We start from the raw sequence: 25769 nt of genomic DNA, 5'->3' as shown, positions 1-25769 counted from the left end.
AGGAGATACCACATGGTTGAGCAGGGTTTTGGACGGCGGGATTGGAGCAACCAAGTTTGAGATACCTCAGAGTTTTTCTGTACTTCTGTTTTAACCATTCTTTTCTTCAACTTAGCAAGCGCTCTGATTTGCAAATATGAGGGGACAAGAGCGCTAATGGAAGAAAGTCTGATGATCTGTCTGATCCGGGCGACGACATTTCACAACAGTGTTGGACTTTCGACCTGGGTTCTTGTCCCTATTCAATTCCGCAAACAAATTCTCAATCGTACCCTTCTATACAATGAAACTTGAATGTTGCTAAATGTCACTGTTGTCTGTATGTGGTGAAGACAAACAAGTATGCAGAGTATGTACCTTCATACTTGGGTATTTACAAGCTTATTTACCTGATGGGGTGTATCAGATGACTGGCATCCAACGGAGTCATTCGTGTCATTGTGACAACAAACCCTCTTCAACCGGTCATCGCGATATGAGGGAGGACATTTAAGTAGCGTTTGCTAGAATGAGAAGGGAGGACCGAGGGCGTCTGTATGTAAAGGACTTATCGAGGTCAAGTGATCAACGCTCAACTACGAGAGAAGGCATGGTTCGCTTATTAACTTGGGCTGAAAGTCGTAGCTTCGATTCTTTGCCTTACGCTATGAGATACTCCTTTGATTTGTCGTCTTACCTCCTGTGACATACATATCCACTTGGCCGTGGATCGTACTTCATAGCCAGCCACCCAGCCATCTTCTGGTGATTCGACAAGTTCACCCCCTTAGCATCCACTTCTAGAACACGCATGCATACGTACCTCTCACACACGCTCCTTCTTATTCTCATCCCGCCCGCCCCTCGGGCTGGATGAAACCACCAAGTGCTCCCATCAATTCCGTCCAGCTCCCACCCGCGCGTCTAGGATCCGCATCGTGGCATAGTCCCAACTCGAAACCCGGAGATACAGCGGCGACGACTCGAAGGATTGACGGACTGATTAGTTCAATCTAACCTAACCTTGTTGTCTGCTTCAATGTCGTCCATGTCTTGTGGCGCTACTATATCATGTGAGCAGGCCGAAACACATGTACATCTGCCATGTGTCAGATTCCTACTTACTCTAGCTTGTTTCGACCAGAAGTAAAGGCAGGAACGTGAATAGAGGACGAATGGATGTAGGACGGATTGTCGAGGAAACAAAAGGCGCTAGAAGACGTTGGCCCGAGGTCAGCAACTCATCTTCCTAGTTTACGCTCTGGCAGACGATGGTTTGTTGCACGCGTATGTGCCGTCTGTGGGAATGAAGGCTTGTCCAACGGAGGTACGGTATTGGCAGTGTTGGCTTATCTTGCTCTGCACACAATCGCGGTTGCTCGTACGGCGAGCAGGGGAATCGGAAGAGAAATATATAGATCAATCAAATGTTCAATTCACTTCTGAGATGCATGCTCAGACCAAACAGATCAAGTCCGTCGTAATATACAACGCCAGAAACGCCCGCAATATAGCACAAGTAAGAGCCGCCTCTCCACTTTTCCGTAACATACAACATAAAAACATCCTTCTTGAAACCGAAACCAGTAGCTCATGCTTCATGTCCATCTCTCTCTCTCTCTCTCTAGAGAACAAAAGCAGGTTGTAGATACAACAAGCCATACGATCATATGCAGAACCAAACTGAATCCCCAACGCCGTGCCATGCTCGTGTCGATGCGACGTAGAGACCTCCTGAAGAGAACAGGCCTAGAAGAGAAAAGGGTAGGGTAACGTGGCCACTTTGGATATCTTTGAAAGGGAGAAGTAGATCCGGCCCAAGAACGACGACCCCTGAAAGCCACGACTAGCAGAGAGTTTGACGACGCCAAAATAGGATATTATACACTTGCAACCACAAGATGCGAACATATGAAGTCAAGTCGGCTAATTGAAGATGTGGGCCATGGGCCAGTCGCCTAAGAATCAACCTTGACTCTCTTTGCGTCCATGCCCTCCGACCCGTCCGAAGATGGCCCACCGTTGCTCGTCTCGGGACTCTTCCGCTTGTTCGGGTTCTCATCCCTCAGAAAGGAAGGGCCCGTACCAACGACCGGTGTTGCGAAATTGAGGGGGCTAGGGAGAGTGTTGCTGTCGTTGCCCCGAAAGTTCCACTCGGGGTAAAAGCTGCTGGGACTTGGCAGAAACTCGTTGTTGAGGAAGCGCGATGGTAGTGCGGACACTGGTGTATCGATGTGCATGTTGTTATTATTGTTGTTAGACTGAGACTGAGGGTGTGGTCTCGCGAAGGGGTTGGGCGGTCCAGTGGCACCAGCGGACAAGAGGGAGGTGGCCGACGGGGACGGGGGAGGTAGAACCACAGAGGAGTGAGACTCATTGCGTCGGGTGCTCTGAGACGTCGTGTCGGAAGCGCGGGGAGACGTGGCAGATTCGGCCGTGTTGCTACCGGCATCAGACTGTTCGTCCGGTATTTGCACCTTGAGCTTCGGCCGTGGGCCGCCACCAACGCGCAAACTGTTGGAGCGCGAGGGTGGGGTGAAGGTCGTCTCGGGAATGGAGACGGAGTTCCGTGTTTTGGCATTTCTTGACGTGTTTGACCTCTGCGGGAGCGGTGGAGACACGCTTGCATTGTTCCGAGAGACAGCCCCAACATCGACAGATTGCGACCGGTTGGCTGCCGTGTCCGCCTCCGCTTTTAACGTCCGAGGCTCGGCAACAAATGACGCCAAATGTTGGGATAGAATAGACCGGTTTTCATCAATGGGGGTGAATATGCTGTGCTGCTTGCGCTGCGGCAGTTTCTTGATAGCAGATGCAGTGTCGAGCAGCGGCTGGCTCGGTCTCTCACTCAGAGGCTCGGGCTTTGGCTCCATGGGTGCTGGTGGCCGAGGTTCCTGCTGTTCCTGCTGTTGCTGTTGGCCCTGTTGCGGTTGCTGCTGCTGCATTTGTTGAGGCGGTGGGTGGTGTTGAATCTGCGGCGGCTGTAGATGTTGGCTGTGATGCTGCGGGGGAGACATGTGCGGGGGAGATTGTTGCGGTCGTTGCTGGTTCTGCGGTGGTCCTTGATGAGGATAGCTAGGAGGCGGGACTGATGAGCGGCGCTGGTCTTCCATGTATTGTTGCATCTGGGGGTGTTGTTGAGGGTGTTGTTGATGCTGAGGATGCTGAGGATGCGGTTGCTGCTGCTGCTGCTGCTGCTGCTGTTGCTGGTGTTGATGCGGGTGTTGATGCGGGTGTTGCGGTGGTGGCGGGTACGGATATGAGCCTGGTGGCGGCGGCTGCTGCTGCTGTTGCGGCATGCCATGTTGCTGCATACTAGGCTGGTTCTGAGGGTTGTAGATAGCAGGATGAGGCATAAACGCATATCCGTTCGCAACGGGCTGCGGCGGACCTGGAGGGCCCGGCTGCTGCATGCTTGATCCGCGACGGAAATCGTTTCTGGATGAAGGTCGCGATCCCATCTGAGGCTGGGGTGTATGTCCTCGCGGGAAAGGCGCGCCATTGATGGGCGGTGAAGCCGAGGGAGTGTGGCCTCTCAGGTGTGGCGGAAACGATGCTTGATGGACTCCTTGATAGTGCGGAGGGATCATCTGAGGCTCGACAGAGCCTTCGTGGCCGTGTGGGGGAGTGCCGTCGCCATCTTCGTCATCTTCGTCGTCGGCGCCGCCGTTGAAGTCCGCGGGTCCTTTGTGTTCATTCGGACCACCGTGCTGCGGCGCCACACAAGTCAGTACTGGCTTCATCGTGGAGTGCTTGCCCGAGGCTGCATGTACGCACAAATGTGTATCTTGCGATGAGGTCTTGCATATTCCCCGAGGAGTACTCGTAGAGCTTCTTGTTGCTACTGAATATGAAGACGGCGACATCAACGGAGCAGAGCACCGAGAGCTCGTGCGCCTTCTTGAACAAGCCGCCCTTTCGCTTCAAAAAGGTGCTGTACAAGCGTGCAGTCAGCATATCGCATTCCGGGGCGCGGACGTGGTGCTGGGGAAGCTTACACAGAGCGGTTTCTTTCATCCTTGATGGCTTTGATCTCAATCTTTCTCCGGCCCATTGTGAATTAGACTGCCGTGCGGCAATGTACAGAGAGGAAAAGGTGACAACGGCGCCAAAGCTACGGATAATATATGCGAATCCGGGAATGCGGCCAGGCAGGAGCGTGGTCGAGCCTCGCCTCAGTTGCCACGGGTCTCGTCGCTTCCGGTCGGCAGTAGCAGCTAGGAAACGAAACGGCCTTGGGATTCCGTTGCGCAGACGCAGGCGCAGGCGCAGGCGCAGGCGCAGGTGGTGGGCGGACGGGCGGACAGGCTGGCTATCAAGCTACGCGATGAAAGTTCAGGCTAGCAGATTAATATCCAGCGTGATGGCTTGAGGAATCGACAGAAGAGAGACGTGAGAAGAAAGCAAATATATAAAGAGCGAAAGGCTCGAGTGCGATGATGTGGAACTCGAGACAGAGGGAGGAGAATTGGCGGGTCAAAATATGAAACGCTGCTGTCGATGAATGGGACTTGGGCTTGATAGCGGGCGACCTGGATACGATATTTGAACGGGGTTTCTCGAGCTCTTGAACAACAAATTATCGACTTTTCAGGATGCGGTCGTCTTCTGGTGATACCGAGATACAATGATACAATACGTCGGTGCTTGCAGACCGATGGGGCTGAGGGCTGGTTCTAATAATAGACAAGATCGTTCACCTTCTTGTGATTTTTGGGGAGCGGGAGAAGTAGACGACAGAGATTTTGGGTGCGAGTGGGTGGGCAGCAAGCATGGCAGAATGTGGGCAAGGGCCGGCAACCGTTCGACGGTGTCCCGCTTCTTTCTGCGCAGGTGCCACAGAGCGACTTGACCGTTTGGGGGAAAGGCTGCTTGGCTGCTTGGCTGCTTCTGTCTCCCTGGCCCCTGGGAACCCTGGGAAAACTGGGAACGGCCGAGCATGGGACACATTGACCTTGTTCGAGGCCACCCGCCTGTTCTGCGTTGGGGTTGGACACTGTGTCGAGGACAGGGCAGAGGACAGGACAGAGGACAGGACAGATGAGAGGCCATGGTTATAAGTGAGCGACAGCACCAAGGCGCATCCTTTGTCTGATCAGTAAAACGCACAGAACGCTACGTAATCGAGGCAACAAGGAGACCATGCTCGGTCTCGACATATCTGGGAAAGCGCATCGCGTTTTTTTCTCTTTCGCCTGTCGACTGCCCGCCCTCTCGGTCTCGAGTAATGCGCCTGAAGCCGTGAAACCGCGGCAGTTTAAGACCGTCGGAGCCTCACCGTCGACCTTGATTGGCCCACGGCACCAATTGCCCCCTCGTGGATCTCCGTACTCTGCACTGTGTATCTGGTATGCCACGGCCCCGAGGATGCCCTCACCACCAGCCGCTCCAACACCAACCACAAAGTGCAATGTCGTTGCCGGACCTGCAGCAACAAAGTGCCATTGCAGAAGATGCATTCCATTGTCTCGTCTCCGTTCCTCTCCCTTTCGGTACGTACATTCGACTCGAAACGCACATCCCAATCCTTCAGGTACCTCTTAGAGCTTGTGCTGTGGCATGTTATTTAAAGACATGAACACCTGGGTGGTTTTCTCGAACGACGTCGACGTCGCACAATGGCGTCAGTCTTTGCCCTGCGCGTTCGCATCGACCGTCAAGCAGGCCCGTCTCGATATAGGTACGGCAATCTGGCTTGCGTAGGGGTCTTTCCACATAGAGCCATACCCTTGCGGATATGTGGGAGGGGAGGGACACCAGGGGAAATGCCATCTCGACGTTCCCGATGCCGGGTAGTCTAAACCATCCAATCTTGTATTCAAGTTTAGACTGTCAACTCATTTCTTGGCCTGGCCAGTGACGCTGAGTATTCATCCTATCAGTGGTGGTTGCCCATTCTTGTGGGTGCAACAGGGCCATCTTCCCCAAGCACCCTGGCCACCACTCACGTGTCTGCATGGCCTGCCTCATCGAACCTCGACGACGTGCTAGCGAGGCCTGCCGATATCACAGTTTCGACAGCGGGGAGGCTGCAGGCCAGATCCGCGACCAAGCTTCGCAGAACTTCGCGCATGACTCTCCGCAAGCCTGCAAGGGAACCCACCGCGACCGTGACCTCGACGTCGACACTGAATTGTTGGAGAGTCTGACGGCAGCACAAGATGGGCCATCACACCCATCATCCCACGTAATCATCCATGGTCGGTCATCATCACTCATCGCACAGAGAACGACCGGACAATTCCAAAATCTTCAACCCACCCTTACCCGCTAAGCGCCGAGCAAGACTGCTTGGTGTATCCTCGGCGCCCGCTGATTGGCAAGCATCACGCTGCAAGCAATCTGGCAAGGCTGCCAAACCTGCAAGGTTCTCTTTCTTTCTCGCTCTCCCTTGTCAGTTATCAACTGCGGGAGACCCCAGGGCGTGCGTGCCAAGCCAGCACGCATGCCGAGCCGAACTGGGAAGGGGGAGGGGGAAGATTCTAAAAATAGCTACTTATAGCACCTTTCGAATGCATGCAGCCTTTTGGCACTCCAATAATTAGCCCACCTACATTATTAGTCAATGTGGGTAAATTATCCCTCTCTCAACGAATGGAACGAGGGCAAAAACCGTCATCCTCGTCCTGGCTGCATCGACTTGCGTCGAGAATGGTCCCCAAGCTTTCCTGTTGGAGTGATTGATGAATAAGATCACTTCGCAATATTAGCGAACAAATCATCTGGGCCTTCGACTGGTCGGACAGACCGCTCGAAGGATTCCGACAATGAACTCAATATTGTTTCGACTTGACGGTGCTGACATGAGGCTAATTTGCCAAACAACAAACAAGAAAAGTCCGGTAGACGGAGAAGACCAACGAGATGGCTAGCATGGACCTCCTGAACCGAGTTCACATTCCTGGCGGAATCGAATCCGAACAGCCAGACAAAGAGTTCATCGTCGACAGGATGAGGTCCCGACCACAAGGTCAACAAGATCTCCCAAGATCTCCCAAGTCGGTGTGGTAAACCACAGCCTGCCCATCTGCCTTGTCCTGTACCACCACACCTCGATGTAAATGCTCCGACCCAAAGGGCGGGCAGGCAGGTGGGCAGGCAGGCAGGTAGCTGCTGCCCGCCTTTCTAGACGCGAGATAGCCGCCAACTGGGCAATATACAACCCTACCGTACCATGCATGCAAGGGCGGGGGAGGGGGTTAAAGGCAGATAGATAGCTCATCACCGGGCTTTACCCAGCACCCAGCAAACCCAGCATTCCGATAGGAGGGCTTCGACTCGGCAACGGGGTTTGTTTGGTAGCATCAATGATCTGCTTCCAAATCCTCAACTGGACGGTTCACGACGCTTGTTGACGTATGCAGCACAACCCACCTGCTTTTTTTGTTTCTTTCTCCAACGACTGCAAACCAGAGCAGGACGAAGAGGTAAGCAAGCTTGTCGCTTGTCAACCACTTGGTGTGACCCTTTTCCCCTCTCCCCTCCCCTGCAAAGACAGGGGACTGTACCATTTTTGTCACGCTGCACCCAAAGTGCCGGTTCTTGTCACTGCGTGCATACGTTGCCAGGTACTTCATAGTGCGGCTCTTCGGCTTCTATGTTTAGCAAAAAATCTATGTAGATGAGCTCTGAGTGTCATACAAGCGCTGCTGCAATCTCGTCTGCAGAAGAGTCCCAGAAAGAGACAGAATGGGGACCGGGAGAGCAAATTCTAGACTTCCTTGAGGTATGCAAGTGCGTACTCCTTCCTCCGTCCCTGCCTAACCGCTCAACCATGGCCTGCCATACCACATTTCCGGCCGAAGTGCCCTCCAACCATATGCATCATGAGTCAACGTCCATGTTGTGGTCGTTCATGGTCAATAATTTTCAGATGCTGCCGCGCCTGCTGCCAATCCGCCCCTATAATGCCCCACGCATACGTGCTTCCAATTTGGGCCATGAGCACGGCCGTGAGCATGCAAGTCGAATCCCCGAGAGCCTCGATACTGCCGTCGCCTTGACGCCGGCTCAAATGAACTACCCTTATTCCAGACACGTATATGCAATCCAAACAGATCCCTGGTTCTCGGCGTTGCCGGTTGCTCGTGGAGCCAGGATCAACGGTACTTCCGCCGTTCTTGGTTCCCAGTATCAAAGTTATAATTTCACGTAATGCTAAAGAGTCAGAAATAACTAAACTTAGGACATCGGAGAGTGATATGATCCTTAAGAGTGGACGAGGGAAATTAGTGTGCGGGTGGGGTGGAATGTCGTGAATCAAAATCAAATGTTAAGTTGGCGCTGTTTGGCATGACGTTTGCGCGATGAGGTCCAAGTAGCGGTTTTCGAACCCTAGCCGGTCTCGTTGGCTGGACCTCCGGGCGTGGGAGCGCTGAATGAACCAAAGCCTCCTTGGTCGGCGCCCACGTTGGGGTTTGCCATTGTACCATTGAGTAGAGGACATTTGCTAGCGTGTCTTCACGTCAGTTCTCCTCTTCCAGAAAAATCTGATAGAACTTAAAAGAAGGGGGTTTGGTTGAAGCTGGAGGAGCCCCCGAGTCGAGAGGAACCACGAGATGCGGACTCCATCCGATTCGAGGCCTCCTGACCCATCCTGCTCAAGAGGTCTTCCAAACTCCGAGCCAGAAGGTGCAGACAGTAAACGAGAGAGGCAGGAATGCCAGTACCTTTTGTTCGTCTTGATATGTCCCACTTGCCCACAGTTCGCGCATTTCCGAGTCGTGCCTCCTGCCGCCTTATCGGCAGAACCAGACGGATCTGGAGAACCCGCGTCGGCATTGACGGTCTTTCTCTTGCCTTTGCCCTGCTTCTCTCGCACTTGACGTCGATCAGCATTTTTGAGTAGACGTGCAAGCTCCTGTTCGATCCTGTGAGTACATTAGCGAGTGTAATCAAGCCATGGTGTCGTCGGCAATAACGTACAGCTTGTTTCGTTCCCTGTCGGCATCGGCATCCCCTGATGGCTTGAGCGAGTAGACACTAGAAAAGACCATGGAGTTAGTCACGTTGCACTCAAGTCGAACGATTTCACAGGGTAGGTAGTTGGTTCAGATGATGAATGAAAACAATGGCGGGCCGTAGAGCCGAGCATTTGGGGAAGAGTAGTGACAGTCCCGATAAGCCAATCACAAAACAGCCGTATCACCAGCACAGAATTTCGATACTTACTTAACTGCGGCCTCTTCAATATCCTTACGCTGCTTCATGTAGCTGCGGATGACCAAGGGATCCTCAATGACTAGCGTCTTGGTCTCGATTTGTCCATCGTCACCTTTGACTTTGCGAGTGATCTTGAGCTTTCGCCTCCCTAGTCGGCTGCCTGTACTCAACCGACTAAGCTGGCTTCTTCCATCGTCCATCGGGGCAGCAGGAGTGAAACTGGTCTGCTTGCGAGGGTTGAACCTGTCGTCCTCGTTGGCCGTGTCTAACACATCCGAGTCCTCGTGGGTAGTCGTGTCGGAAAGTGTCGCCTGTTGACGTCCCCAAATGTCATGAATGGCAGCGAAATACATGTCTGATTGTTTCTTGACGTTATATGAATGGCCGCCATTGGCCTTCCGCTCACGTTCCATGGCGTCCGCACTGGTGGCGAGGGGCCCCTGAACCGAGTTGATATAACCACCTTTCATCGATGTCCTGATGAAGCTGAATCCCAAACCGTGGCCAGTGGGATCACCTTCGCCGTGGAGCGCCACCATTGCTTTGCCTGCGCTAGCGTCAATGAAGTTTTTGGTCATCTCCCACGGAGCCATTTTGGCGATCAAAGTTTCTTCGGTACTTGGCTCCTCTTCGTCGAGTTGGGCGGCCGCAACCTTCGAGTCTTTGGGGTCCAAGCCCGCATTGTGCAACTGGGCAACACCAATTTGCATCGCCTCAATCAAGCAGACGTCCTCGGGTTTAATCATGGCTCGTATACCAGACTCATCCATAAGAGTCTGGCCTTCGGGCATGACCCAGGTTTTGCTGTCACGGTCATAGTGGAGGAACTCCTTCAGCTTCTGCCGGTTTTGCGCATCATCCTTTTCGAAGACGTGCGGCGTGATTTGCTTCAGGCCCACATCATGCGTCGGACGTTTCCTCATCATTCGGTATGAGATCATCTTGAGACGGTTCTTCTGTGTGTTTGTTACTCTTCTGGCGTGTGGCCCGGGCACATCCATAGACGGGAACGTCTGGCCGACAACGTAGAGATGGTCGATCGCTTTCAAGTACCACCTCGGGCCATCAGCCGCGTTGGTGCTGTAGCCTAGCAAGAAGTCGTTCCTTCTCGGGGTGTGCTTGAAAATTGGTGCACGATACATCTCGTTGTGAAGCGTGGGGACAGTCTCCCCGGGTTCCACGGTGCCGAAGATGGAGAAGGGCGACCTGTCTTCAGGCAGCAAGACATGGGGCTCGCCAACTTCGGCCTTTGGTGGCTTTTCTTCATCATTACGATCCTTGCGTCGATAGTAGTTGATGACTCGACTGCCCATGCCAAAATTGGACATCATTATGGGGGCTTGCTCGCAGTACTCAAAAAGCACCGCGCTGGAGTTGTCGTTTAGACTGAGATCCTTTGACGTCTTGAATATGTCTCGCACACTCCGGCCCTTAGTCTCGCGACGCTTCGTTCTACCAGGTTTGCGGAAGTTGATGGCGTGCCGCAGGACCTTGTCCACCTCAAACTTCTTTCGATGGTGTTCCCAAAAGTGCCCCGCAACCTTAGTGCGGTAGAAAGGGAACGTCAACTTCAGAGCCGGCATGCTGTGCTCCACCGCGAGGTTGGAGAGAGTAGCTCTGACTTTGCTCTTGTTGTTCGCCTTCAGTGCACTGTAGGCATCGTCGTTCGAAATGTTGAATCGCTGACGCACGTCTCTGCCTAACTGACCGTTGGCCATGCGCTTGGTCTTCTCTTCGAGACGTGGGCGCTTGTTTGGTCGCTCGGACTGCATATCATCCACCAGAAGGTAAGGATCATTCATATTCAGTTCCACACGCCGGGCAGAGCGCTTTGTCGCCTCTACAAAGTTCTCGATTCCCCATGCGTCAAAAGATGAGATATCGGGCAAACCTGGCTCGTATTTCCGCTTCTTCTTGGGCTGCGAATCTTTGGGCTGCAGAAATTCCCTGGTCCACTCGTCATCATCCTCGTCGTCTGAAAGGGATATCAAGCCGTTCTGCTGATGTACCGAGCTGGGCTCATGGATATTGTCCCAGTCATCGCACACGGTTGCAATCTCGGTCAATGTGTAGCCTCCGACCCGCTCGTCTTCGTCATCGGAATCCGACATGGCATCATCCACACCAAAAGCTGGGGGAGCCATGGGCAGACTCCAGTCATCTTCGTCGCCGTGATACTGTTGTGACTTCTTCTGAGTCGTAGCCAGAACACTGTCTGGGATTCTGAACAGCTTGGACGTGTCGCCATCGAGTTCTAGCTCCAGCTTGGTCGGAACAAGCTCAGGAGGACTCTTGGGCGGTTCCTTGTACATATATTCAGCCGGCCACTCGGCAAATACCTCCCGAAAATTGAGAACTTTGTTCTTGGCAAAGCTCGGAAATGTATGATCCAGGAGTTGCTCAATGTTCTCTGGAGGTGCCGGGTGGTCTTGATGGCTAGACTGCTCCGTGACCCACAAATGGGTGATGTCTGGTTGCACGATATTGAAGTTGATCTTGCGCATCTCATCCAAGCTCATCATGTTTGTGTCTTCATCGGACACCTCTCCGGTTGCTTCGGCAGCCGTCGGGGTTGCTAGTGGCGGCGAGGAGGGAAGTTGGGTCGTAGCTAGAGGCGACGAAGGTGGAAGGTTGTGGTCGCCCTCCCCGAACAAATCACCGTCATCATAAACACCATCGTCACCAAATATGTCCTTCTCGGCTTCGTTGCTTGTCCCCTCATCTTCGGTGAGTGCGGGGACCTGGGACGCAGGCATCGGTCCATCTGGGGAATCTTCATCCAAAGGGAGATCGTCGTCGCTGATATCCTCGTAATCCACTGCATCGTCCGCCTTCTCGGTCTGGTCAAGCTGCTTCTCGGCAAAGCCATCAAGGTTGAGCTGCATGCCCGTTCCGCCACCTGCACCGGCAATCACCCTGTTGATAGCATCGTCGTCCTGGTTCTCGCGGTCCTTCCAGTCGATGTCTGTGAGCTGCGAAGTGCGCGTTGCGACAGATCCAATGCCGTCTCCGTTCAGGCTGTTTGCATGGTCGACATCGTCCGCGGCATTGGCGGCACTGAGCCCTTCGGCCATGAGGGCGTCCAAGTCGTCGTCGGCCATGATGTCGATTGGTCGGTGCACTGTCGGCTCCCACAGGTCCTTCACGGGTGGGCGTTGTCTCGTTCTACGCGCGCGAACACTTGGAGAAGCGGTGTCATTTATCGCATGCCGAGAAAATGATGTGATATCGCTGCGGCCGGCATCGAAGTTGTAGGACTTCAGGCGACTGCGATTGCGACCACGGGAGGGCGAGAGGTAGGTAGATCGCAAGCACGAGGTGGCAGACAAGATGGTCTGGCGTCAATTGTTCACTGCTGGATCTCGAAGTGGAGGTCCCTGCCTGCTGTGTTACCTACCAATCAACGCTTGCCTAGCGCTTTTTCAGATGGTACAAATGCTGGCCTTGGCGCAGACTGCTTGATTTTAGCCACGACCCCACGCGCAGTGATACTATGTAGTGTGGCGGCAAGTGTCAGGCTCGAGCCAGTTCAGACTTAGATGGACACGCTGCAAGGTTGGTGCAGGGATGGTTTGGGCAGGTACGAAGTACAGCAGTTTAAGAGGTCCAGCAAGATGCTCGAAGGGGTGCCAGGATTGATTCTTTTGGTTTTGATTTCTTTGCCTGGATAGACACCATCGTTTGCAGTGATGAGTTTGCCCACCTTTCAGAGACTACGTTGTGGTTTGCAGCTGCTGAAGGGCTAACCATAAATTAGGTACTTATATACAAGAAGAGGAAGCTCGGGCCAATTGATGCCTGCTGGCAAGTGTTGGAAATTCACTAGGGGATGGAGAGGATGGCGATCGAAGATCCTATCACAATGCATGTTACAGCCGTTAATGCTTAAAAGGTGTCCTTGCAACTTCCCGAACGACTTGGGGAGTTTACGCATGCAATGAAATTCTGCCGTATGATTGAGAATTATGGCAACCCAAGCATGGCTTAATACGTTTGGCCTCCTTACCCATGCCGGTGCTTCATGCCGTACATATATATGAGCGCCACATTGTCGACAGCAGCCAGGCGCTTGTGACTAAAGTAAAGAAGCAACATGCAGCTCTGCAGGGAGCTATCTCGGCGGCTTGGTTCCTGCCGAGCGATCATGCAGCCTTGTCCAGGCCTTGAAGGATTAGGCTTCTAGCTTGGTTAGTTTGGTTAGCTTGGAAAGACACGGTGTCCGTGAACCTCAATGTTGCCGCTGGATGAGACTGCGATTCAATTGTTGTTTTCTCCGCATGCTGCAGCTTATATGCGCGATACGACAACCAGCTGGTGACAACGACTCGAAATTACCACTTTGGCAAACAATGTCTCCTTCCTGAGTCGGGCCCGCCGCCGATCACGCCGCATCCGGAGGGGTATATCGATAGTAGACACATACGAAAGTGCAATTGTGGGACCCGACCTCGGTATCATCGCAAGATGTTGCGGAGCTGTATGAGACAGTATGCTTGACTCACTAAAAGGCCTCAAGTGAGAGACGAGGAGCATCATACAAACTTCAGTCAAGTCTGTTACTTGGCTATTAGGTCAACAACATTCGTTTTCGTGCCGATTTTCGGGCTCGGGTACTATCGTTGTCTTGTTCGTCAACCGGCGCGTCGTGCAATGGCCGTCCATATATCCAAGGACCTGCTCAAAGCACAATATGTAGGGAAGAGCCTCTACCAGGTGCCGACGCCGGCCTGCGTGTTGGATCTGGCCAAGTTAGAGGCGAATTGCAACCTGATGCTGGAGGCGTCACAAAGACTCGATCTAAGTTGGCGAGCACACATCAAGACTCACAAGGTATGGATACATGGGCAGTGGCATGGGTAGCCTGCCGAAGGAGCTGCTTTACGTACAGTCTACTGACACATTGCCAAGACTGCTGAACTGACGAGGCTACAAGTGGGGGATGACAGCTCGTCAGCGGTCAACATTATTGTTTCTACCTTGACTGAGGCAGAGAATGTTGTGCCCCTGCTTCAAGAATTCCGGCAAAATAGCAGGAAAGTCAATGTCGGTTTTCTCCTTACATCCCAGATCTCATATACATACTAACAAACCCCTAGGTTCTCTACTGTCTCCCCATCTACACGTCATGTGTAGATCGTCTAGCTCAAGTCTCCGCCCAACTAGGGCCTAATGGTCTGACAGTGATGGTCGACCATCCCGACCAACTAAAGTACCTCACTCTGCTAGCCTCCAAGTCGGGCAACCCGCCCCTAGTCTTCCTCAAGATCAACGTGGGCAGCAACCGCGCCGGCGTCTTCCCAGGTTCAGCCATGTGCAACTTCCTAGTGGACAAGCTGTTAGTTTCGGAAGCAGTGGGATCATGTGTCTTCCTAGGCGTCTACACCCACGCAAGCAAATCCTACGAAACCCGCGACGACTGGCAGGCGCTCGACTTCCTGGGCCTCGAGTTCAACGAGCTATACGATGTAGCCCGCGTGGTCCGCAAGGAGCGGCCGAACCACCCCCTAGTCCTGTCCGTCGGCGCAACGCCTACCGCAACATCGTTACAACACCCTGATTTCGACGATCCCGCCGCCGCGACAACAAATGGCCCCAATGCGCAAACAAGCAAACTAGCTAGCCTGATCCAAACCCTGAAACAAGACGGCTTCACGCTCGAGGTTCACGCGGGAGTGTACCCCACGCTGGACATCCAACAGCTCGCCGCACACAGCCGCGACTCCAAGTTCCTCAACAGCAACGCCATTGCCATTTCGGTACTCGTCGAGGTCGCTTCGCTGTACCCAGGGCGCGGACCCCACGGCACCACCGAGGCGCTCGTCAACGCGGGCACCCTTGCTATCGGCCGTGAGCCCTGCAAGGACATGGGTTCGCCCGCGGGGATACACTACAGCAATTGGGGCATCGTGTCGCCGTGGAACGCCGAGAAGCAACCGTCGCCGGGGAAGAACTTCCCTGCCGAGCATGGCGGCTGGCAGATTGGGCAGATAACGCAGGAGCATGGCATCTTGACTTGGGTCGGGGAGAAGGAGGATGAGGTGCCGCTATATGTTGGGCAGAGACTGAGGGTTTGGCCTAATCATGCTTGTATCACGAGCGCGGGACATGCGTGGTATCTTATTGTGGACAGTCGGAACCAGGGGCGCAAGGACGAAATCGTTGATGTCTGGGTCCGGTGGAATGGATGGTAACTAGGACCGGCTTGGGGACAGGGCAAGGGAACTTGATATCCAGAATCGGGACGGCCGAATAGGGGGCGGGAGGGGAGTTAGACTCAACTGATAGTCGAGGATTATAGACTTTTTAAACAAAGATACCACATAGAGCGAATTGGTTAGCCTCTACCTCTACTTCGCCATCGATTACTGCCGATGAGCTGCTCATGCAGAACCAGAACAAGTTTTGGAACGGCCGTCTAATTCCTTGCCATTCCTGACAAGTGTATTGCTGTTATGTATAACGAGCCAGCCAGCCAAGCTCTCAGCCATACCCAAGCTTTTACTACGCCGTACAGTTTTGGTCTGCTCAACCGGTGCATGAAGCTACCAGAGCCGACCGAGAAAACTCCTAACGCCCTACCAATCTCGCAATGAAGGCAAACGCAGAGGACCACAAGGACCTTGAGGGTTTGACAAAGTCTCGCTCACAGGAGCCTCGGTGCACCACTACTTACACCGCTTCTCTACAATGCCCGCTCCATTCTCCTCGTACTCCTTCTTGGAGATCCACATCTGGTGGAATGTTCCCAAGCTGGCCAGGATGCTGCCGCCGATCCAGGCTCCAAATCTTCGCTCTGTCGTGAGGCCAGCAGCGTGTAGCTTGATCCTCATGCCTGGGTACATGGCCATCAGCTCGTTGTTCAGGCGGTCGTTAAATCCATTGACAAGACTAGCACCACCCGTGACAACAATATTGGCGAGCAGTTGAGGCCGCAAGTCAACGTCGACGCTGTTGAGACACGACTTAATTAGCTCGGGGATCGTCTGCGCCTTAGTGATGGTGTCTGCCTCGTTTGTCGGCAGAGCCGCCGTCTCGTCCCACATGCCCTCGGACACACGATACCGCTGCTCTCGCCACATCTGGTTGGAGCCATCGGGCATCTCGAACACGCGGCCGGGCTGGGTCTTGACCAGCTCCTCATTGCCGGGGTTCGAGTATCTGCCCGGGCCTCTCCACACCTCGACGACCGATTCCTTGAATTCCGTCAACAGCCGCTCATCCTCGTAAGCGCGGAAGCTAGGTGAGATGTCGAAGTCGAATTTGCGGACTCGGGCCTGGGCTGGTGCACCCGCATCGACTGGCGTCTTGCTCTCGACCATGAACGTAGGCATGGGGTCTAGCTTCGGCTCACTGCTATTCCACATACTTCGGATCTGCGCCGACAACCATAGTCCGCCCACGGGTGACTTTTGAACCGATCGCTTGAGAATCAGGCCGTCATGTACAGCAGTGATACTGGTGCAAGCACCGCCCACATCGACAACCAATGCGCTGGCCTTGCCGGCCGCGAAAGCGGCGCATACGGGTGTTCTGGTCAGCCAAAAGGCCGGGACGTCCCAGCTCTCCATGGCGATTTCGATAGCCTTCTCTCTCGCCTTGCCTGCGTTCCAAGGCGCTTCGGTCATTAACAAGGGGCTCTCTGCCAGCGGCTTCTCCTGATTCTCCTGGTTCTCCACGTCCTCCATGTTGACATCCCCGTTTTCATCCGCAGGGTCGTTCAGGCCGTTCTTGGACGGGTGTGTCTCCTTCTCGGGTTGCAGACGCTTAATCAACATGTGTTCCCACATCTTGGAGGCGGCATCCCAGTCCTCGACTACAGAATCAGCCCGCGACATGTAATTCTTGACCTCGAAATCGGCGTGGGGTAACAAGCACTCGTCGCCGAAGATGTCGCGAGCGCCCTGAAGTTGCGAGGCGTCCTTGAGCGATCCGTAGAAAGACGGTAAGATGGACTTGGGCACATCTTCGCCTGCGAAACCGGCGCGAGTGTGGCAGTAGCCTGCGTCGAGTACGAGGGCTGATACTTCATCTGGGGTACGTGTTAGTACAGGCAGCTTGATGCTGTCGCGATTCGCGGCAAGGCTGAGATTGGCATACCTCCGCCATAGATATCCGTCGGGGCACTTGCCGTCGTGAGCTGTTGAGCGGCCATTTTGGAAGGGTTTCGGGCCAATTGACCAGACGGTAATGTCTTGCGACGAGTGTTAGGAAACCTGAAGAGTTTGGGGTAAAGATGCCCGCAAAATTCAAGCTTCACCGACCGCGAAAAGAGCTTGGAATCGCATGGCTAGAATTCAGCCCTGGATGCCTGGACAGAGGGACCTGCATCTAATGGGTCTGTGCGTCCGCCACTTTGAAAAGGGACTCTAGAGGTACTTGACCTACAAGTGCCTGTCGGTTCTAGGATCTCCCTACCGTGTGAATTGTTCCAGAAGTATGGCTGTTCTCTACCAAAACAACTCTTGAAGAAATTCCAGGAATGGAGCGCATTTTATGTTATCTCACTGTGCAGACTTATCAATATTGTCCTCGTGGAATATCTGTCGGTACCGTTCTTCCGGGTACTAATCGTTGGGACGTCCAGTAAAGTTACCCAAAATACTGGACAAGTCTCCAGCTGGGTCTCGACGCGACTGAAGCTACCCCAGAGCTTTTAATAACGAAGCTCCTCGAGATCCAATGCTGCTGAAGGCTTATTAACAAGAATGGAGTTGCGGTTTGAGACCTTTGCTCCCATACATCTCGGCCCAACCAGACATCACTATTATTCAACGCCTTAACAATTGCATAAGTTCAAATCGAAGACATTCAACTGCTGTCGGTGCTGGTATAGACCCCATGTTCATACCGGCAACGTCCCACCCACAGACAAGATGTCGGACTACTCAGATGAAGAAGCAGACGTCCTATCCGACCACCTTGAGTCATCTAGCTCCGAGGACGAAGGTGTCCCCCCTCCACCCCTCCACCAAAACTTCTTCGCACCTCCTTTCTACGGGCGTCCCCCCACACCTCTCCCACCCTCACCCTCCTTAACTTCTCTCCTTCGCCCCTCGCGCCCAACCACCCCGGATGCCTCAGACGACGAACTGGAGCCCGTCCCGCGCGCCAGCCCCAAGGTGCCCACATACGAATACTACGGCTTCGTTCTATACGTCTTCTCTACGCTGGTCTTCCTCGTCTACCTGCTATGGGCGTACCTCCCGTCGCCCTTCCTGCACGCCATGGGCATCTACTATTACCCGAACCGGTGGTGGGCGCTGGCGGTCCCGGCCTTCATCACCATGCTTATTGTGTACATCTACATTGCGCTCGCGGCATACAACACCGAGTACCTGACGTTGCCGCTGTCGTCCATCGAGACTATTGTTGACGAGGCGGCGAATATCGCTACTATCGACTCCAAGGGCCGAATTAGGCCAATTGCGGGCCATGGTAGTGGGGAGGGGACCGGGCGGGTGAGGCAGCAGATGCACTTCTTGACTGAGGCGAAGGGCCGTGAATTGCGTTGGAGGGACATTTGGAACGAGGGTACTGATGCCGTGATGGATATCCCACTTGCCGGCGTCAATGAGGTGCTTTATGGTCTTGGTAGGGACGTAGAGAGCGAAGATGGTTACTGAGTGATATACCATGCCTCGCACTGGTATGGCATTTTGGCTGGTCACTTCCCCAAGGATGTAAGTAAGTATACTGCGAGGATGAGAAAGGCTGTTACAAATTTGTATACCAAGTTGGTTTCAGACACTGATAATATAGGAGTAAGATTGTTACTTGGACGGCGTTTCTAGAATGACCGCAGAAGATTAAATGTACTATGTAATATATGAGAAATGTATAAGAATAGATTATAGAAGATAAGATTGTGGAACTACAATGCCTTCTTTTGTTCGTTTCTTTGTATAATTATAGGAGAAAGGAGTGCGTTATTCAGGTATAGTTTTTCTCGTTCAATTCAACCAGCATCTTGTGCTATGTAATTTGATTTGGCCTAACCTAAGCCATAGTCCACTTGTATATGTATTGTTATGGTTCCTCCATGCGATGTTCACGAGCATATGCTGTCTGTTGTTCGCCATGGGCTGAAGTCCCCATGGACCCTCATGCAAGTTATTACTGCCCTGTGGATTCCTCTCCTGGGGGTCCCAATCTTGCTTCACAGAACAAGCCACGTTTCTGCCATCATAATGAAGAAAATAAACCAATCCAGCCAGGCAGAAGATCCAGCCTGTGCTATCGCGAGCTTAACGAGTTACAAATGGCAAATATGAGCACACCACTGGGTTCCGAACGAATAACGCCGCATATAACCATATAAGCATCAGAACGAGGATAGCTGACGAGATATGAAGCAATCAGCTGCTGACTTCCACATATCTCATCGTCCCTATTGCCCACGTATAGTATCTTGGTGACTCTCGAGGCGGCTGGATCTTCAGCAACTCTGATCGAGGTTATCGTGGTAACCCATGTTATAACGCATCCCAACGAGAGTGCTAATTCCCGTAGCCTTGTCCTTTGTACCAAGAACATGGTCAGTAGCTACTTGTGCCGAGAAGATAATCGCCCGCATATGACAAGCCGAGAGCCTTGCACACTAGGGTGAAGGTTGCTGTGAACGTACTTAGTCAGGAAGGTCTAGAGAATGTTACCCTGACCGATACGGGGGCTGTTACTTTGGGGTTTCCAGGTTCAGCTCGCACACTTTATAGGCCTGGGTAGACTAACTACAAAGGAACTCTTGCAAAAACTTGACGGTCACTTTCTTGAACTAGGAGGCGAGCCCCAGTAGATCAATCACCATTCCTGTCCAGTTGACCGACTGACCGAATCGTAGGACGAAAGTAACTGAATCTCCTTGTGCCCACAACCCAGCACTTCTAGGGTTACCTGACGACTAAAAGAGGAGTCTTAAAGAGCTTGAAGCAGTGATACAAGAGGAAACAGAACGGTGCTCGCGGCTCCAGTCTTGGCAATGGCGCATCGTCCGTTCGCGGTCACACGTCCTACCAAGTCAACAGTCAGCGTCTCCTTCATCCTCAAGACGATGATCAAGATGAAAGGGGACCAGCCATAAACTGTTGGTGAATAGCGACGTCCCCGGATGGCTACGGCCATATCTGAATAGATTGCACTTGCCGGGCGACTCCAAAGTCCCTCAGGAAAGAGAACGAGATGGACATCGTCGGTCCCAAGACGAAGAAGCGAATACCTTCCTGGCTTCCCGTGACCACCGAACAGAGCGAGGAGCACCCCAGCGGGCCCCCTTGATCGGCAAAAACGTATATCATAGAATACTTTGCTCGTCATATGCCAACCATAGAATTCCACCGCCGGATAGTTCGTCAGCTCATCCTGCCTCTCGGCGGCCTCGCAACCGTGGCCACGGTAAACATTGCGCCAGGCGAAAATAAGAGTACCTAGCAATGCCGCTTGCAGTCCCCTCTGGTAAACCCACTGAGCACACACTAAGACCCGATAGCTTGTCCCGAACCAACGACGCAGTTCCTTGACGACCACCAGGCATTCCTCAAGAGTTGCGTCAACGTCCTGACATGTCCAAATACAACCGTCTACGCCTCGGCCGTTGTCATCTATAGCCTAGCGGTGCTTATCCAGGTGATACAAACCCGGGCGGGTTGCGGATCAGCGGCGATGCTTTGTTCGACTCCTGTTGGGTTGCCGGTTGGATTGACGTTTGGATTGAGCAGTATGCTCGATTGTTCCATCAGGGAGTATGCAGTCCAGCTGTCTGGCTTGAACGGGGTCCAAGCAATGTGACGTTTCCTGTTGTCAACTGCTGAAACGCAAGTGATGGCCTGTGAATGGGTTGAGATTGGGGTTATCAAGAAGGAAGGGAGGAAGTGGTTGGCAAACATGTAGCCTTAGTATGTTCTCCCAGTTATACGCCTTGATTAGCTTATATCGTTTTGTTGTTCGAGGATAAACCTGACCGTGCCATTGAGCATCACCTTGCGAAACCCAACACTGCGGTGATCTTGGCACATGACTTGCCATATGCGCTTTCGTCGAAAGTAGTATTACATATGCCAATTGGAAGCAGCCCAGGGAATACTGTAGCATGAGCTTTTCCGTAAAACAGGCTATAGTTAGGCATTGCCTTTATTGCAACTAATCTCGTAGTCTAGTACACAGGGTTCTTCCACCCTCCCGTTTTCTCTAGAGACGCTCATTGCTTTAGGGGACAAATGTACAAGACACAGAAAACCTTAACCGAAGCGTTGATGTCTAATTACTCCACCTTAAGGCTCTGCAGTCTAGCCTCAGTAGAAATAACCTATCAAGTATGTTAGAACAAATATCCCCATCGCATATGTTGCTCAAGTGATCAGGGGATCGCTTACCTCAAGTGCCTGCTGCACCTCGAGAACCTTCCTCACCTCACCAAGCCAGTCCCGGCTTAGAGTCTTGGCCCAGCCCTGCAGTCCATTCATCTCCCGCGCCGCCTTGTCAAGGTCACCCTCCTCTAAGTACGTCTGTGTCCTGGTCAAGATGCTCTCAACGTCGTCGCCAGCGGCGAGTCCCTCTTTCTTAAACATGATCTTGCTGAGCACCCAGCTGCTAGCGTGGCTGGCCACGCCAGCGTCCTCGGGTAGCAGGCTGGCCTTGCGAACTTCGGAAGCCACACGACGGAAACGGTCGATGAGATTCGAGGGCGTAGAGATGCCACGCTGGTAGGCAGACGGGTTGATGGATGAAATTGCCGCGTTGATAACAGTATCATCAGAGGAAATCTCCCGGAGAGCAACGAGCTCTCGTACAAAAGGCCGCGGGTGCTCAGTGTCGGAAAGACTGGCGCGGACGGCCTCGACAGCAACATGCAGTTGCTGCGTCTTGAGGTTCATGTCAACAACATCGTTCCACCCGGTGGTGAGCATCTCGAGCTCCTTTACTGCCGAGCTAAGTTGATCCAGCTTGCCCAGGCGACCATTGCGCTCCGCCTCGACCGTGTTCTTGATGTCCTTCATGAATTGGCGTTTTAGCTCGATAGCCTGCTCAAGTAGCAAGTTGTTCAGTTTCTGCTCATTAACGAGCTTCTCGCGTTCCATCTCATTCTTGATGCGTGAGTCATAAACTTCCTTGATGCGCCTCATCTCAGTCTCGAACTCTTCACGCCACGTACGTTCTTGGGAGGCCATGGCGCCTTCAACGCGGGTGACGAGCTCATTTGCAGCGACTTCAAACTCATTCACCTTGGCAGATACTTGAGAGGCAGCATCCTTCTCGACCTTGGCCTTGAGATCGCGAATCTTGGACCCGACCTTGTTGAGCTCGTTCTTGGCCTTGCCAATAGTGGCGGAGAAGCGATCATTAGCGTTGTCAGCGTTCACTACCGTGATGATGTCGTTTAGCATTTTGACCAGGTCCTGGACCACGGGTTCGTCGGCATCTTTGACATTGAGCGGGTCAATTGGCCCAGCAGGAGGGAAGCGAGAGGGCTCGTCAACTTCGGGCGCCTTGAACACAGGTTTATCTCCTTTGGCCTTCTTGGTCATGTCGGCAGAAGTCGCGGCAGAAGGGATAGCTGCAGCCTTTGGTGGCTCCTCAGACTTCGCAACGACAGTCGCTTTCTTTGCGGTGGCCTCAGACTTGGGCTTTGCCTGTTTAGTTGCAGGGGTGTTGCTATTACCGTCACGAACGGCACTTTTGGACCGGCCGCCGGACTCTCCACTGTCTGCAACCCGCCAGGAGGCACCACTCTGGGGAGCAATCTTCACCTGAGCACCGGTGTCCTGAGTCCTGGAACTAGTGGTCATGGCACGGGGAAAGCGCTTCCTCAGCTCCTTTTCCTCGAAGTACAAGACTGCTTGCTCGCCGTAGGGTATGTACTCGGTGAAGAAGTCATGGAAGTTGTCGTTGACGCGCGAATACCACACTCCACCACCGAAAGTGACAGCGCCCAAGATCATCAGAGTAAGAACATAGTTGCGTAGACGACGGAAGAAGCCCTTCTTCTTGACCGGGACTGGAGCACCAGCCGGGGGTGCATGTCGAGTGATGGTACCTGTCGATGAGAGGGTAGCTTCTTTCGGAGCTGGGGGCGTCAGAGGGACAGCTTTCGCATCTATAGTGGAGGCTGTGACCTTGGCTTCCGTCTTCAGAGCGGGCGCATCTACGGCCGGCGATGTGTTGGTCTCAGAAGCGGGTAGTTTTGGCGGGTTCGCATCTTGTATCGAAGCCTTTTTGTTTTCAGCGTAGTATCTCTATTTACCTGCCAGTCAGCATAAATTCCTATGCGGACGCATGGCATCGAGGTGATCTCATACCCTGGCAGCTGCGCTAGCGGAGGGCTGCCATTGGCGGCCAGTGGGAGCAGCAATGGGCTTGGTGCCCACCGCTCTCACGGATCGCAACGTCGTGCGCAACATGAGGGCATTGAGTAGCCGTCAGGCTGCGATGGCGGATGCGTTGTCGGGCTTTGGGGTGTGGACGTGGGAGAGGGAAAATGCTCGGCTAGCTGCCAACGTTGGCAGCTCAACTTTTGCTGCTAGCAAATGGATAATCCCGGCCCGCCGGTCAGGAACGCGCTATGCAAGGCTACAAAACAACGCCGAGCCGACAATAGACTCCGAACATTGCACCACACAAACATCTTATCAACACTGATATAGAGAATATATTCGAGGTGGTCCCATTTTAAGTAAAGGGCTTTTATCTAACATTTAATCATCCTTGACACAGTTTGTGCTCCATTTCCCAAAGCGCATGCAACTAGTGTGCAAGATTGGAGCTTCGTTCTGATGACATAAAGCAGTAGGACGCACAAGTATTCCCACCATAGTACAGATAGCGCTCATCAAAAGCATATTTTTATGAAGATTTCATTCCAAAAGCTGAGGGATAAGTTCTATGACAACTAGGGTGAGAACACTGTACAACTCAAGACCGACGGACAATCTCCATGTCTCCGCTGTATCCCACCATCGCGCAGCCATTCGTTGGCCCTAGTTTGCGTTGCAGGAAAGACCAAAGTCAAGTTATTAAAAAACGTATGCCACCTTTCCGAGACTCCAAATGAATATATTCTGCCATGTGCCTCAGTGAACGCGTTGTCGAATAAGCCCACTTGCCTAGCTCCGTTGCTTACTGTAGTACTGGAGGAGATCCGCCGACCCATGCAAGTAGAGCAGGTACGCATCAATGACGAGGATCAGGTATAAGTACCGTGGTAGCCTGGTTTCCCCTTTCAACCAGCACCCCACACGCTTCTAGCAGCTGCATGGCCCTCCAGACTGAGTATTGGCACCCTCGGTCGGTCCCAAGCTTACTCCGCCTGCGCGCTGACCTGGGCGAGTATGACGCGGACCCACTTGGTCCAACGGGAGCTTCTTCGCGATGGCAGTGAACAGCTCCCGCACATTCTCGGCTGTCTTGGCTGATGTCTCAAAGAAGAGCAGACCTGCTTCGTTCGCATATGCTTCGGCGTCAGCCGTCGACACTGCCCTCTTATCGGGCTGCTCGTTCACCAAATCCAGCTTGTTGCCTGCAAGAGCGATGATGATGTTCTCATTGGCTTGTCGCTGAAGCTCCTTGACCCAAGCCTTTGCCTTATCCAGCGAAGCCTGTATCATCGTATTAGTTTGGGCATCCGAGGACATCCACGTTGGGGGAACCTTACGGATTGGGTAATATCGTAGACGACTACAGCGCAGTTCGCATTCCTATAATACATGGGTGCAAGCGACTTGTATCGTTCCTGGCCTGCTGTATCCCATATCTCGAACTTTACCGTTGTGTTTTCATCGAGTGAGATGGTCTGGGTGAGGAAGGCGGCGCCAATGGTGGATTCCCTATAGGAGTCGAATTGATCCTTCACGAATCGTAGAACTATCGAGCTCTGTTGAGTGTTGATTAGCGAGAGCAATACGAGGCGTCGGATTCGTATGTATGCGATACCTTTCCCACTGCCGACTCTCCTATAATGAATGAGGTTAGCATTCGTTTATGTCGATGCCAGCGGATTCGCTGGCGTGGCGATATCATACCTAATAGCACCAACTTGAACTGCGCAAAGCGTGTGTTCATTCCACGGGCACCTGCGGGAGCTCCTCTAGAAGCCATAATGCTGGCAGTGTTGGCGGGGTGGTGCAGTGATTCGGGGTTGATGTAATGAATGAGGTAACTTTCGGAAACTGGCGATGTCGCTCGGCGCTGCACAAAGAATAGTCGAGATGACGACCAGAGGGTCCGGAACGGGCGCAAAGGACAAACGGTTAGCAACTAAGGCCGACAGCGACGAGACTTGGGCGAGGGTTGCAAACGACTCGTCATAAATGGCTTTGGTGGTTCGGCGGAAGAGTTGAATGGGTGATGTTGGGTGACTTGCAGGTGGTCATTCGTTTCTTGGACAGTGATTGCCTGGAACTTGCAGTAGAATCGAGGCGGCTGAGGGCGTCGATTGCAAGTGCCTCGTGCACCTGACGCTCACATCAAGGTACAGTGTATTTTACACAGTGTGAGAGGTAGGGCCGTCCACTTGCAGCTCTTTATCTTGTCAGCTGCGACCAGCCGCAGCAGATAGCACCTCTACCTCGTAAATACCGATGAAGTCTTGGCGTTCACATGAACAACTAAAACTGCTTGATGTCAGTGCTCTGGCCTAAGCC

The 25769-nt window shown here is 53.1% G+C and overlaps 9 protein-coding genes across 9 annotated transcripts; 3 read left to right on the top strand and 6 right to left on the bottom strand.

The window, feature by feature from the left end:
* Window positions 1-1789: 1789 nt before the first annotated feature.
* BCR38DRAFT_145925 (uncharacterized protein) lies at window positions 1790-4301 on the bottom strand. Its single transcript, XM_040853667.1, has 3 exons — window positions 3978-4301; window positions 3757-3913; window positions 1790-3689 (listed from the first exon to the last, which is right to left on the bottom strand). Exons 1-3 carry the CDS (start codon window positions 4031-4033, stop codon window positions 1938-1940), a joined length of 1965 nt encoding a protein of 654 aa, XP_040709346.1. The 5' UTR covers window positions 4034-4301; the 3' UTR covers window positions 1790-1937.
* A 3247-nt stretch (window positions 4302-7548) lies between these two features.
* BCR38DRAFT_145929 (uncharacterized protein) lies at window positions 7549-8281 on the top strand. The gene has a single exon (XM_040853668.1). The coding sequence runs from the start codon at window positions 7601-7603 to the stop codon at window positions 8132-8134; it is 534 nt and encodes a 177-aa protein (XP_040709345.1). The 5' UTR covers window positions 7549-7600; the 3' UTR covers window positions 8135-8281.
* Window positions 8282-8938: 657 nt separating this feature from the next.
* On the bottom strand, window positions 8939-12514 carry BCR38DRAFT_453158 (uncharacterized protein). The gene has a single exon (XM_040861572.1). It carries the CDS (start codon window positions 12240-12242, stop codon window positions 9147-9149), a length of 3096 nt encoding a protein of 1031 aa, XP_040709344.1. The 5' UTR covers window positions 12243-12514; the 3' UTR covers window positions 8939-9146.
* A 1277-nt stretch (window positions 12515-13791) lies between these two features.
* Window positions 13792-15332, top strand: BCR38DRAFT_357569 (putative serine dehydratase domain-containing protein; the record flags this gene model as incomplete). The annotated part of the gene is made up of 3 exons (XM_040857119.1): window positions 13792-13971; window positions 14050-14184; window positions 14238-15332. The coding sequence occupies 3 exons, from the start codon at window positions 13792-13794 to the stop codon at window positions 15330-15332; spliced, it is 1410 nt and encodes a 469-aa protein (XP_040709343.1).
* A 124-nt stretch (window positions 15333-15456) lies between these two features.
* On the bottom strand, window positions 15457-17416 carry BCR38DRAFT_380704 (actin family). The gene is made up of 2 exons (XM_040857403.1): window positions 17239-17416; window positions 15457-17170 (listed from the first exon to the last, which is right to left on the bottom strand). The coding sequence occupies exons 1-2, from the start codon at window positions 17291-17293 to the stop codon at window positions 15807-15809; spliced, it is 1419 nt and encodes a 472-aa protein (XP_040709342.1). The 5' UTR covers window positions 17294-17416; the 3' UTR covers window positions 15457-15806.
* Window positions 17417-17571: 155 nt separating this feature from the next.
* Window positions 17572-19076, top strand: BCR38DRAFT_453154 (PIG-P-domain-containing protein). Its single transcript, XM_040861571.1, has one exon. The coding sequence runs from the start codon at window positions 18015-18017 to the stop codon at window positions 18762-18764; it is 750 nt and encodes a 249-aa protein (XP_040709341.1). The 5' UTR covers window positions 17572-18014; the 3' UTR covers window positions 18765-19076.
* An 836-nt stretch (window positions 19077-19912) lies between these two features.
* On the bottom strand, window positions 19913-21309 carry BCR38DRAFT_508917 (uncharacterized protein; the record flags this gene model as incomplete). Its single annotated transcript, XM_040864983.1, has 3 exons — window positions 20772-21309; window positions 20152-20742; window positions 19913-20038 (listed from the first exon to the last, which is right to left on the bottom strand). The coding sequence occupies exons 1-3, from the start codon at window positions 21018-21020 to the stop codon at window positions 19913-19915; spliced, it is 966 nt and encodes a 321-aa protein (XP_040709340.1). The 5' UTR covers window positions 21021-21309.
* Window positions 20959-23647, bottom strand: BCR38DRAFT_453153 (DUF339 domain-containing protein). The gene is made up of 3 exons (XM_040861570.1): window positions 23430-23647; window positions 21507-23366; window positions 20959-21439 (listed from the first exon to the last, which is right to left on the bottom strand). The coding sequence occupies exons 1-3, from the start codon at window positions 23529-23531 to the stop codon at window positions 21395-21397; spliced, it is 2007 nt and encodes a 668-aa protein (XP_040709339.1). The 5' UTR covers window positions 23532-23647; the 3' UTR covers window positions 20959-21394.
* Window positions 23648-23985: 338 nt separating this feature from the next.
* BCR38DRAFT_453151 (rab5-like GTPase) lies at window positions 23986-25697 on the bottom strand. The gene is made up of 4 exons (XM_040861569.1): window positions 25149-25697; window positions 25060-25079; window positions 24782-25000; window positions 23986-24725 (listed from the first exon to the last, which is right to left on the bottom strand). Exons 1-4 carry the CDS (start codon window positions 25222-25224, stop codon window positions 24372-24374), a joined length of 669 nt encoding a protein of 222 aa, XP_040709338.1. The 5' UTR covers window positions 25225-25697; the 3' UTR covers window positions 23986-24371.
* Between the last annotated feature and the right edge of the window lie 72 nt (window positions 25698-25769).

The sequence above is a fragment of the Pseudomassariella vexata genome (assembly GCF_002105095.1).
Source record: "Pseudomassariella vexata strain CBS 129021 chromosome Unknown BCR38scaffold_31, whole genome shotgun sequence".
Taxonomy (NCBI): Eukaryota; Fungi; Ascomycota; class Sordariomycetes; order Amphisphaeriales; family Pseudomassariaceae; genus Pseudomassariella; species Pseudomassariella vexata.
Note: the sequence above shows the minus strand (reverse complement) of the source record. Positions and strands in the feature narration are given on the sequence as shown.

Excerpts from the sequence above, each read along its gene's own strand:
- BCR38DRAFT_380704 (XM_040857403.1), bottom strand. The coding sequence starts at position 17,293 with ATGGCCGCTCAACAGCTCACGACGGCAAGTGCCCCGACGGATATCTAT. Across the intron at positions 17,171-17,238 it reads GACGGATATCTATGGCGGAG|ATGAAGTATCAGCCCTCGTA; the intron begins GTATGCCAATCT and ends CACGTACCCCAG.
- BCR38DRAFT_453154 (XM_040861571.1), top strand. The coding sequence starts at position 18,015 with ATGTCGGACTACTCAGATGAAGAAGCAGACGTCCTATCCGACCACCTT.
- BCR38DRAFT_453153 (XM_040861570.1), bottom strand. The coding sequence starts at position 23,531 with ATGTTGCGCACGACGTTGCGATCCGTGAGAGCGGTGGGCACCAAGCCC. Across the intron at positions 23,367-23,429 it reads CCGCTAGCGCAGCTGCCAGG|AGATACTACGCTGAAAACAA; the intron begins GTATGAGATCAC and ends GCAGGTAAATAG. Across the intron at positions 21,440-21,506 it reads AGGTGCAGCAGGCACTTGAG|GTTATTTCTACTGAGGCTAG; the intron begins GTAAGCGATCCC and ends CATACTTGATAG.
- BCR38DRAFT_145929 (XM_040853668.1), top strand. The coding sequence starts at position 7,601 with ATGAGCTCTGAGTGTCATACAAGCGCTGCTGCAATCTCGTCTGCAGAA.
- BCR38DRAFT_453158 (XM_040861572.1), bottom strand. The coding sequence starts at position 12,242 with ATGGCCGACGACGACTTGGACGCCCTCATGGCCGAAGGGCTCAGTGCC.
- BCR38DRAFT_453151 (XM_040861569.1), bottom strand. The coding sequence starts at position 25,224 with ATGGCTTCTAGAGGAGCTCCCGCAGGTGCCCGTGGAATGAACACACGC. Across the intron at positions 25,080-25,148 it reads GTTCAAGTTGGTGCTATTAG|GAGAGTCGGCAGTGGGAAAG; the intron begins GTATGATATCGC and ends CATTCATTATAG. Across the intron at positions 25,001-25,059 it reads GAGAGTCGGCAGTGGGAAAG|AGCTCGATAGTTCTACGATT; the intron begins GTATCGCATACA and ends AACACTCAACAG.
- BCR38DRAFT_145925 (XM_040853667.1), bottom strand. The coding sequence starts at position 4,033 with ATGGGCCGGAGAAAGATTGAGATCAAAGCCATCAAGGATGAAAGAAAC. Across the intron at positions 3,914-3,977 it reads GATGAAAGAAACCGCTCTGT|CACCTTTTTGAAGCGAAAGG; the intron begins GTAAGCTTCCCC and ends ACGCTTGTACAG. Across the intron at positions 3,690-3,756 it reads TCATCGCAAGATACACATTT|CACGGTGGTCCGAATGAACA; the intron begins GTGCGTACATGC and ends GTGGCGCCGCAG.